The 11,611-nt window shown below is 45.7% G+C and overlaps 1 protein-coding gene across 5 annotated transcripts in view; it reads left to right on the forward strand.

Moving 5' to 3' along the window:
* LOC137369733 (transcription initiation factor TFIID subunit 4-like) overlaps window positions 1–11,611 on the forward strand; it is a 190,562-nt gene that overhangs the window by 92,519 nt on the left and 86,432 nt on the right. For all 5 annotated transcript variants that reach the window (XR_010975002.1, XM_068031115.1, XM_068031116.1 and 2 more), the window contains exon 12: window positions 4,558–4,683. Coding sequence is in view for 4 of the 5 variants with exons in the window: in XM_068031115.1 (XP_067887216.1) it covers window positions 4,558–4,683 (126 nt within the window). In the remaining variant the exon portion in view is untranslated. The remainder of the gene's footprint in view (window positions 1–4,557; window positions 4,684–11,611) is intronic.

Consider the following 11,611-nt stretch of genomic DNA (forward strand, 5'->3'; position numbering starts at 1 on the left):
AAAGCCAAGAATGAAAGGATATGGGAACATGGTGGGTAAATAAGAGATAGGAGCACCTGCTCGTGTGGAGAGTAAACATCAGTCTGGAATAGTTGGACCAAATGTCTTGGTTTTTTTTTAATGTTAAAGATGCACAGAAGCTCCATGTGTGTTTCTCCCCTTGCTCTCACTCCCGCAAATATTTTGTCACTTTACCCTTCCTAAAGGCACATTTGGACATCACTGCTCAAGTGACTAACCTCTGGTCTAAGCAGAGATTTGCATTACAGCTAGCGAAGGCTTTTGCCCAGTGTTGCACAGGCTGACGAGCAGCAGAGAATATTATATAGCGTGTGACAAGGGAATGCTGATACTCTTTTTCTCCACTTCCCCTGCCCCAAAACAGTGCTCTTAATATCAGAGAATGATACAGCACAGATGAAGCTATGTGGACCACCGTGCATGTGCCAGCTCTTTGAAAGAGCTATCACTCTGCAAATGTTTCACCTTCATGTATTCAATCAGTTCCCTTTAGAAAGTTGTTATTGTATCTGCTTCCATCGCCCCACACCCCGCCTTTCAGGCAGCGCATTCCCTATCCCTTCCCTTACACCTAGCTTCCTAGGAAATTAAGTTTTTTTTTCATGGGCTGTGGGTGTCACTGGCAAGGCCAGCTTTTATTGCCCTTGTCTAATTGTCTTGAGAAGGTGGTGGTGAGCTGCCTTCTTGAAATGCTGCAGTTGATGCTGGGTAGGTACACCCACAGTGCTGTTTGGAAGGGAATTCCAGGGTTTTGACCCAGCAACAGTGAAGGAACGGCGATATAATTCCAAGTCAGGATGGTGTGTGGCTTGGTGGGGAACTTGCAGGTGGTGGTGTTCCCATGCATCTGCTGCTCTTGTCCTTCGAGGTGGTAGAGGTCGCGGGTTTGGAAGGTGCTGTCGAAGGAGCCTTGGTGCATTGCTGCAGTGCGTCTTGTAGATGGTACACACTGCTGCCACTGTACGTCGGTGGTGGAGGGAGTGAATGTTTGTGGATGGGATGCCAATCAAGTGGGCTGCTTTGTTCTGGATGGTGTTGAGCTTTTTGAGTGTTGTTGGAGCTGCACCCATCCAGGCAAGTGGAGAGTATTCCGTTACACTCTTGACTTGTGCCTTGTAGATGGTGGACAGGATTTGGGGAGATAGAAGATGAGTTACTCGCCGCAGGATTCCTAGCCTCTGACCTGCTCTTGTAGCCACGGTATTTATATGGCTACTCCAGTTCAGTTTCTGGTCAATGGTAGCCCCTAGGATGTTGATAGTGGGGGAATTCAGCGATGGTAATGCCATTGAATGTCAAGGGGCGATGGCTAGATTCTCTCTTGTTGGAGATGGTCATTGCCCGGCACTTGTGTGGCGCAAATGTTAGTTGCCACATATCAGCCCAAGCCTGGATATTGTCCAGGTCTTGCTGCATTTCTTCACTGACTGCTTCAGTATTTGAGGAGTTGCGAATGGTGCTGAACATTGTGCAATCATCAGTGAACATTCCCACTTCTGACCTTCTGATTGAAGGAAGGTCAGTGACGAAGCAGCTGAAGATGGTTGGGCCTCGGACACTACCCTGAGGAACTCCTGCAGTGATGTCCTGGAGCTCAGATGATTGACCTCCAACAACCACAGCCATCTTCCTTTGTTCTAGGTCCAACCAGCAGAGAGTTTTACCCCTGATTCCCATTGACTCCAGTTTTGCTAGGGCTCCTTGATGCCATACTCTGTCAAATGCTGCCTTGATGTCAAGGGCAGTCACTCTCACCTCACCTCTTGATTTCAGCTCTTTTGTCCATGTTTGAACCAGGGCTGTAATGAGGTCAGGAGCTGAGTGGCCTTGTCCGAACCCAAACTGAGCGTCACAGAGCAGATTATTGCTAAGCAAGTGCTGCTTGATGGCACTGTTGATGACACCTTCCATCACTTTGCTGACGTTTGAGAGTAGACTGATGGGGCGGTAATTGGCCAGGTTGGACCTATCCTGCTTTTTGTGCATAGGACATACCTGGGCAATTTTCCACATTGCCGGGTAGATGCCAGTGTTGTAGCTATAATGAAACAGCTTGGCTAGGGGCGCGGTAAGTTCTGTAGCACAGGTCTTCAGCACTATTGCTGGAATATTGTCAGGGCCCATAGCCTTTGCAGTATCCAGTGGCTTCAGTTTTTTGCTATCACGCGGAGTGAATCAAATTGGCTGAAGTCTGGCATCTGTAATGCTGGGGACTTCAGGAGGGGGCTGAGATGGATCATCAACTCGGCACTTCTGGCTGAAGATGGTTGCAAATGCTTCAGTCTTATCTTTCGCACTGATGTGCTGGGCTCCCCCATCATTGAGGATGGGGATATTTGTGAAGCCACTTCCTCCAGTTAGTTGTTTAATTGTCCACCATTCACGGCTGGATGTGGCAGGACTGCAGAGCATAGATCTGATCCGTTGTTTATGGGATCGCTTAGCTCTGTCTATTGCATGCTGCTTATACAGTTTGGCATGCAAGTAGTCCTGGGTTGTAACTTCACCAGGTTGACGCCTCATTTTGAGGTATGCCTGGTGCTGCTCCTGGTATGCCCTCCTGCACCCTTCATTGAACTAGGGTTGGTCTCTTGGCTTGACGGTAATGGTAGAGTGGGGGATATGCCAGTCCATGAGGTTACAGATTGTTGTTGAGTACAATTCTGCTGCTGATGGCCCACAGCGCCTCATGATGCCCAGTTTTGCATTGCTAGATCTGTTCGAAATCTGTCCCATTTAGCATGGTTGTATTGCCACACAACACGATGGATGGTATCCTCAATCTGAAGGCAGGACTTTGTCTCCACAAGGACTGTGCGGTGGTCACTCCTACCAATACAGTCATGGACAGAAGCATCTGCGGCAGGCAGATTGGTGAGGACAAGGTCAAGTATGTTTTTCCCTCATGTTTGTTCCCCCCACCTCCTGCCGCAGACCCAATCGAGCAGCTATGTCCTTTAGTACTCGGCCAGCTCAGTCAGTAGCAGTGCTACTGAGCCACTCTTTGTGATGGACATTGAAGTTCCCCACCCAGAGCATATCTTGTGCCCTTGCCACCCTCAGTGCTTCCTCCAAGTGATGTTCAATATGGAGGAGTACAGACTCATCAGCTGATGGAGGGCAGTAGGAGGTTACCTTGCCCATGTTTGACCTGATGCCATGAGACTTCATGGGGTCCGGAGTTGATGTTGAGGACTCCCAGGGCAACTCCCTCCCCACTGTAGACCACTGTGCCACCACCTCTGCTGGGTCTGTCCTGCCGGTGGGACAGGACATACCCAGGGATAGTGATTGCAGTGTCTGGGACATTGTAAGGTATGACTATGTCAGGCTGTTGCTCGACTAGTCTGTGGGGCAGCTCTCCCAACTTTGGCACAAGCCCCCAGATGTTAGTAAGGAGGACTTTGCAGGGTCGACGGGGCTGGGTTTGCCGTTGTCAATGCCAGGTGGTCCGTCTGGTTTCATTCTGGAACAAAAAGCTTGTCTCAGTAATGGTGACCGTGTAACTGTTGGATTTTCATGAAAAGCCATCTGATTCACCAACATCCTTGTGGGAAGGAAATCTGCTGTCCTTACTTGGTGTGGCCTATATCTGACTCCTGACTCTCAGCAATGCACTTGACTCTGATCTGATTTCTGAAATGTTCTCAAGGGCAATTAGTAACGATCGATAAAAGATTGCAGAGCTCTGAGATGCAGAGGGATCTGGGTGCCCTAGTGCATGAATTGCAAAAGGATAGTATGCAGGCATAGCACATAATTAGGAAAGCTAATAGTGTTATTGTTTATCACAAGGGGAATTGAATACAAAAGTAGGGAGGTTATGCTTCAGCTATACAGGGCATTGGTGAGACCTTATCTGGAGTACTGTGTACAGTACTGGTCTCCTTATTTAAGGAAGGATGTAAATGCATTAGAGGCAGTACAGAGAAGGTTTACTGGACTAATACCTGGAATGGGCAGGCTGTCTTACGAGGAAAGATTGGACAGGCTAGGCTTGTTTCTGCTGGAATTTACAAGAGTAAGAGGCGACTTGATTGAAACATACAAGATCCTGAGGGGTCTTGACAGGCTGGATGTGGAAAGGATGTTTCTCCTTGTGGGGGAATCTTGAACTAGGGAACACTGTTTAAAAATAAGGGGTCGCCCATTGAAGACAGATGAGGAGAAATTGTTTCTCAGGGTCGTGAGTCTTTGGAATTCTCTTCCTCAAAAGGCTGTGGAAGCAGAGTCTTTGTATATTTTTAAGGCAGAGGTAGATAGATTCTTGATGAGCAAGGGGTTGAAAGGTTATTGGGGGTAGGTGGAAATGTGGGGTTATCCGTTCAGCCATGAACTTTTTGAATGGTGGAGCAGGCTCGAGGGGCTGACTCCTTCTAATTCGTGTGTATATATGTTCGTAAATGCTGGCCATGCCAGCGATGCCCACATCCTGAGAACGAACTAAAACTTCATTGCGAAATTAATTTAAGCAACTTGTATTTGCTAAGAGCAGCATTTAACAGCTTGACTCACTTGCTGATTATAATCCTGCAGGACGATGACCGATACAGCCTATTGAATGATACCCGGTCGCAGCTGAAGTTTTTTGAACAGTTGGATCAGCTAGAAAAGCAGCGAAAAGATGAAGATGAAAGAGAAACAATGCTACGATTAGCAAAGGTAAGGATAGCTTTTACTTCATAATGTGGGAGCTTCTGGATACTGTAGGATGCTTCCTGGTGTCGTTTTCTTGCTGTATTCCAGTGTATCTGTACTGCTGACTGTGCAAGGAGACAAGTTTGTCTGCCTTGAGCAATTTTCCTCCAAGATGCGGGCATGCAAGACACACAGCAACCTGGAATGTGCCGCACTTTGAAACAAACAGGCTGCTCGTAACTTCGTCAGTCCATCGGAAAACATTCCCAGCATTATGCAAGTTATGACCTTTTTAAAATCTAAACTACTCCTAGACAAAAGAGCAGTATTCAAATGAGTTTGTAGCCCACTCAGTGCAAAGAAAATTGAGAAGGAACGTTGTTCAAGTTGTTTTGGCCATGGCCGACTTTCCTGAAATTGTAGCTTAGTGGGACAGCTTTCGTTGCTATCATCTGTGTTCCTTTGATTACAAAACGGAATAAGTGTTGTATAAATGTTTCCAAAAGGAAAAGGACAGGGTTTTTAAAATTCTATAATGGGATGTAAACATCACTGGCCAGGCCAGCATTTATTACCCATCTCTAATTGCCCTTGAGAAGGTAGTGGTGAGCTGCCTTCTTGAACTGCTGCAGTTCATCTGCTGTAGGTACACCCACAGTGCTGTTCAGGAGGGAGTTGCAGGTTTTTGTTGACCCAGTGACAGTGAAGGAATGGTGATACAGACCCAAGTCAGAATGGTGTGTGACTTCGAGGGGAATGTGCAGGTGGTGTCTGTGTCTGCTGCCCTTGTCCTTCTAGGTGGTAGAGATCGAGGGTTTGGAAGGTGCTGTCAAAGGAGGCAAGACGAGTTGCCACAGTGCATCTTGTAGATGTTGCACACTGCTGCCACTGTGCGCCGGAGGTGGACGGAGTGAATGTTGAAGGTGAAGGTGGTGGATGGGCTGCTAATCAAGCGGGCTGCTTTGTCCTGAATGGTGTCGAGCTTCTTGAGTGTTGTTGGAGTTGCACCCATTCAGGCCTGTGGAGAGCATTCCATCACACTCCTGACTTGTGCCTTGTAGATGGTGGAAAGGCTTTGGGGAGTCAGGAGGTGAGTTTCTCGCTGCAGATTTCCCAGTCTCTGACCTGCTCTTGTAGCCAGACTATTTATATGGCTGGTCCAGTTAAGCTTCTGGTAACCCCCCTGAATGTTGATGATGGGGTTTCAGCGATGGTAATGATGTTGAAAGTCAAAGGGATCTCATGTTTGAGTGTAGTCATTGCCTGGCATTATTGTGGCGCGAATGTTACTTGCCACTTATCAGCACAAGCCTATATGTTGTCCAGGTCTTGCTGCATGCGGACACTGATTATTTTGGTATCTGAGGAGTAGTGAATGGTACACTCATCAACAAACATCTCCACTTCTGACCTTATGATGGAGGGAAAGTCATTGAAGCAGCTGATGATGGTTAGGCCTAGGACGCTACCTTGAGGAATTCCTGCATCGATGTCCTGGGGCTTCGGAATATTTAAGGTCAAATCCTAGAGACCCTCTTGCACGTTTTCGTTTGATGCTGGGATGAAGACCAATACTGAGGAAGTATTCCTGATCAGAAAGCCATATTCTTGTGTGGTTAAGATCAACATACAAATCGCAACTAAGAAAATGACAGCTGGCAGGCTGATGGCAAAAGCTGGAAATAAAAAGGCAATGTGTGAAGATGAAAATAGGAATGTGGTGTGAGGATGGATAATGTGACAGTAGCCCTGGTAATTGCCTGAAAAATCCACTTTTACGAATTACAGCATTTAAACTGAACTTTTAACACAATGGGTTTCCATGTGTACAAAATGACTTTTGACCCGTCTAATAATTTTTTTTGATGTATTCATGGTTTGTGGGCTTCACTAACAGGACTGGCATTTATTTTCCATCCCCAATTGCCCTTGAAAAGGTGGTGGTGAGCTGCCGACTTGAGCGGCTGCAGTCTGTGTGGTGAAGGCGCCCACAGTGCTGTTAGGGAGTTCAAGGATTTTGACCCAATGACAGTGAGGGAATGACTATTTATTTTCAAGTCAGGATGGCCTGTGAATTAGGGAATTTTGTAGATGGTGGTGTTCCCATGTCTGCAAAGGTAGCTCAGAAGTGGTAATGGGCCCATCAGTTGAGTGCTCTGGCAACCCATCGACTGATCTGGATGGAGTGCAGATTTAGAAGTGTGTAGCAGTTACTCTAGCAGTGGTGCACATTTGCTCTGAGAGTTAGCTGTGGAGTAGGAATTGAAGATGCAAAATTGTCCACTTTGGCAGGAAGAATAAAAAAGCATATTATTGAAATGGTGAGAGATTGCAGAGCTCTGAGGTGCAGAGGGATCTGGGTGTCCTGGTGCATGAATTGAATTAAGTTAGTATGCAGGTGTAGCACGTAATTAGGAAAGCTAATAGAATGCTGTCAATTATCACGAGGGGAACTGAATACAAAAGTAAAGAGGTTATGCTTCAGCTATACAGGGCATTGGTGAGACCTTATCTGGAGTACTGTGTACAGTACTGATCTCCTTATTTAAGGAAGGATGTAAATGCATTAGAGGCAGTACAGAGAAGGTTTACTGGACTAATACCTGGAATGGGCAGGCTGTCTTATGAGGAAAGATTGGACAGGCTAGGCTTGTTTCTGCTGGAATTTAGAAGAGTAAGAGATGACTTGATTGAAACATAGAAGATCCTGAGGGGTCTTGACAGGATGGATGTGGAAAGGATGTTTCCCCTTGCGGGAGAATCTGGAACTAGGGAACACTGTTTAAAAATAAGGCGTTGCTCATTTAAGACAGAGATGAGGGAGAAATTGTTTCTCAGAGGGTCGTGAGTCTTTGGAATTCTCTTCCTCAAAAGGTGGTGGATGCAGAGTATTTGAATATTTTGAAGGCAGAGGTAGATAGATTCTTGATTAGCAAGGGGGTGGAAGGTTATTGGGTGTAGGTGGAAATGTGGAGTAATCAGTTGAGCTATGAAGTAATTGAATGGCAGAGCAGGCTCAAAGGGCCGAGTGGCCAACTCCTGCTCCTAATTGATATGTTTATATACCTCCTGGGGAGGGAGAAAACTGTCCCTGAGCAATCCCAATCAAAGTTTTTTTTTTTTAAAAACTGGATGCTTCTCTATCACCACCTGGACTTTATTTTGCCAGAAATCGAAGCGAAGTATGGAGGTCAGCGGTGCAAACTGCACAATGCTCATTCTCATCTCCTTTTCAGATAAGTACAAGAGCTGTCGTGTATAATTTGGGGCTGAATGGGTCTTCAATTCAATCTCGAGTTTTGAAATTCACTTCATGTCCCGAGTCTAATTTCAAGAATCGATACACCACAGTTCGACATTATTGGGACTCTTAACCAGCGTGCCTGATTTTAATAGGTAGAGTTCACATGGCTATGAACAAAGCACAGGAACAGGCCATTCAGCCCTCCAAGTCTGCACCTATCTTAATGCCTGTCTAAACTAAAACCTTCTGCACTTCCGGGGACTGTATCCCTCTATTCCCATCCTATTCATGTATTTGTCAAGATGCCTCTTAAACGTTGCTATCGTACCTACTTCCACCGCCTTCCCCGGCAGCAAGTTCCAGGCACTCACCACCCTCTGTGTAAAGAACTTACCTCGCACATCCCTTCTAAACTTTGCCCCTCGCACCTTAAACCGATGTCCCCAAGTAACTGACTCTTTCACCCTGGGAAAAAGCTTCTGACTATCCACTCTGTCCATGCCGCTCATAACTTTGTAAACCTCTATCATGTCGTCCCTCCACCTCCGTGTTAGGCATTTGGGAATGAAGTACCTCACGGGAAATGAATAGAGAAAGCTTAATGTGGATATAAAATGTTATTATTCTCTCCATTGGCATCATTCACTTTAATCAGAATTCTTTTTTTTGCATGAGCAGTTGGCAGATGCAAGGTTAAGGCTCAGGTGCATTTCTGAGCCTTCCATGGAGTACCTCTACTGAAATTATTTACTACATATAATATAGGTTTGTAGTGCATGTATGTGAATGCACAGAGCATGATGAATAAGGTTAGTGAGCTGCAAGTGTAGAAAGACACGGAGGAATATGATGTTGTGATAGCAGAGACCTGGCTCAAAAAAGGACTAAGTACTAAATATTCCCAGATACAGGGTGTTCAGGAAAGGTGGGGAAGGGGAAAGAAAGGAGGAGGAGTGCCAGTATTGATTCAGGATAATACTACAGCACTGGAGAGAGATGATGTCCCGGAGGGGTCAAGGATATAATCTATTTGGCTAGATCTAATAAATAATAGAGGTACCATTAGACTATTGGGTGTATTCTATAGGCCACCAAATTGTGGGATATAGAGGAACAAATTTGCAAGGAAATTATAGCTTATTTATAATGGGGCACTTTAACCTAGACTGGCATGATAAGAGTGTAAAGGGCAGAAAGGGGAAGAGTTTATGAAGTGTGTTCAGGAGAATTTTCCAGATCAGTGTGTTTCCAGTCTAACGAGGAAGGAGGCATTGCTAGATCTGGTTCTGGGGAATGAAGTGGGTCAAGTGTCAGTGGGAGAATATTTAGGGGACAGTGATCATAGTATCATAAAGTTTAGGTTAGCTGTGAAAAGGAAATGGAGCAATCTAGAGTAAAGATAATTTAATGGGGGAGGGCTAATTTCAGTAGGGTGAGAATGGATTTGGCCCAGGTCAATTGCAATCAATGATGGCAGGAAAAACAGTAACTTAACAATGGGCTGTCTTTAAAGAGGATATGGTTTGGCTGCACTCTCTTGAGGGGGAAGGTAGGACAAACAAAGCAAGAGTATGAGAAGAGACTGGCAGCTGACATAAAAGGGAATCCAAAAGTCTTCTAATAGGCATATAGATAGTAAAAATGTTGTAAAAGGAGGAGTGGGGCCGATTTAGGGACCCTGCTAGAGTTCTTCCAAGATGTAACAAGTAAAGTGGATAATGGAGATCCTGTAGATGTAGTATATCTGGACTTCCAGAAGGCATTGATAAGGTGCCGCACAAAAGGTTAATACACAAGGTAAGATCACATGGGGTTAGGGGCAATTTATTAGCTTGGATAGAGGATTGGCTAACCAACAGAAAACAGTCGGGGTAAATGGGTCCTTTTCTGGTTTGCAAGATGTAACTAGTGGGGTGCCACAGGGTTCGGTCCTCGGGGCCCCAACTATTTGCAATCTATATTAATAACGTGGATGCAGGGATAGAAGGTACTGTAGCCAGATTTGCAGATGACACTAAAATAGGTGGGATAGTAAGTTGCAATAAAGAAATAAGAAATTTATAAATGGATATGGATAGGTTAGGTGAATGGGCCAAAATTTGGCAGATGGAGTTGAACGTGTGTGAGGTTATCCATTTTGGTCGGAAGAATAGAAAGGCAAATTATTATCTAAATGGAGAGAAACTTCAGAGTGCTTCGGTGCAAAGGGATCTGGGTGTCCTCGTGCATGAATCGCAGAAACTAGTATGCAGGTGCAGCAGGTAATAAGGAAGGCAAATGGAATTTTGGCATTTATTGCTAAAGGAATGGAGTATAAAAGTAGGGAAGTGTTGCTGCAACTGTACAAGGCAATTAGTGAGACCACACCTGACGTACTGTGTAAAGTTTTGGTCCCCTTACTTGAGGAGGGATGGAGTTGCACTGGAGGCAGTTCAGAGGAGGTTCACTAGATTGATTCCAGAGATTAGGGGTTTGTCATGAAGAGAGATTGAGCAGTTTAGGCCTTTACTCTCTCGAGTTTAGAAGAATGAGAGGAGATCTAGTCGAGGGAGATAAGATGATTAAGGGGATAGACAAAGTAGACGTAGAGAGGATGTTTCCTCTTGTGGGGCAATCTAGAATAAGAGGTCATAGTTTTAGGATAAGGGGTAGCTGATTTAAAATAGAGATGAGAAATTACTTCTCTCAAAGGGTTGTGAGTCTGTGTAATACAGATGCCGGGACATTGAGTAAATTTAAGGAGGAGATAGACAGATTTTTAATCAGTGAAGGGTTATGGAGAACAGGCAGAAAAGTGGAATTGAGGCCGAGATGAGTTCAGCTATGATAGTAATGAATGGTGGGGCAGGCACGAGGGACTGAATTGCCGACTCCTGCTCCTGGTTCTTATGTTCTAAAGGGGAATTTATGCATGAAGGCAGAGGGCAGGGTTCAGATACTGAATGAGTACTTTGCACCTGTCTTCACCAAGGAAGAAGATGCTTCCTAATGCTCTACTGAAAGAGGAGATAATTGAGACACTGGATGGGCTGAAAATTGATTGAGGATGTATTAACAAGGCTGTCTGTAGGTCACCAGGATACTGAGCGAAGTAAGAATGGAAATTGTGGAAGCAGTGGCCATAATCGCTGAACCCCCCACTATCAATATCCGAGGGTTACCATTGACCAGAAGCTGAACTGGAGCACCCACATGAATACTGTGGTTATATTAGCAGGTCAGGGGCTGGGAATTCTGTGGCAAGTAACTCCGCACCTGTCTCCCCAATGCCTGTCCACCATCTACAAGGCACAAGTCAGAAATGTGATGGAAAACTCTCCACTTGCCTGCATGGGTGCAGCTCCAACAACACTCGAAACTTCACCATCTGGGACAAAGCAGCCTGCTTGATTGGCACCTCATCCACCAGCTTCAGCATTCACTCCCTTCACCATCGAAGCACAGTGGCAGCAGTGTGTACTATCTACAAGATGCACTGCAGCAATTCACCAAGGCTCGTTCGCCAGCACCTTCCAAACCTGTGACCTCTACCAACGAGAAGGACGAGGGCAGCAGATGCATGGGCACACCACCTGCAAGTTCTCCAAGCCACACACCATCCTGACTTGGAACTATATCGCTGTACTTCGTTGTCGCTGGGTCACAATCCTGGAACTCCCTTCCTAACAGCACTGTGGGTGAACCGACACCAAATGGACTGCAGCGGTT

Source organism: Heterodontus francisci, chromosome 5, assembly GCF_036365525.1.
Source record: "Heterodontus francisci isolate sHetFra1 chromosome 5, sHetFra1.hap1, whole genome shotgun sequence".
Classification (NCBI taxonomy): domain Eukaryota; kingdom Metazoa; phylum Chordata; class Chondrichthyes; order Heterodontiformes; family Heterodontidae; genus Heterodontus; species Heterodontus francisci.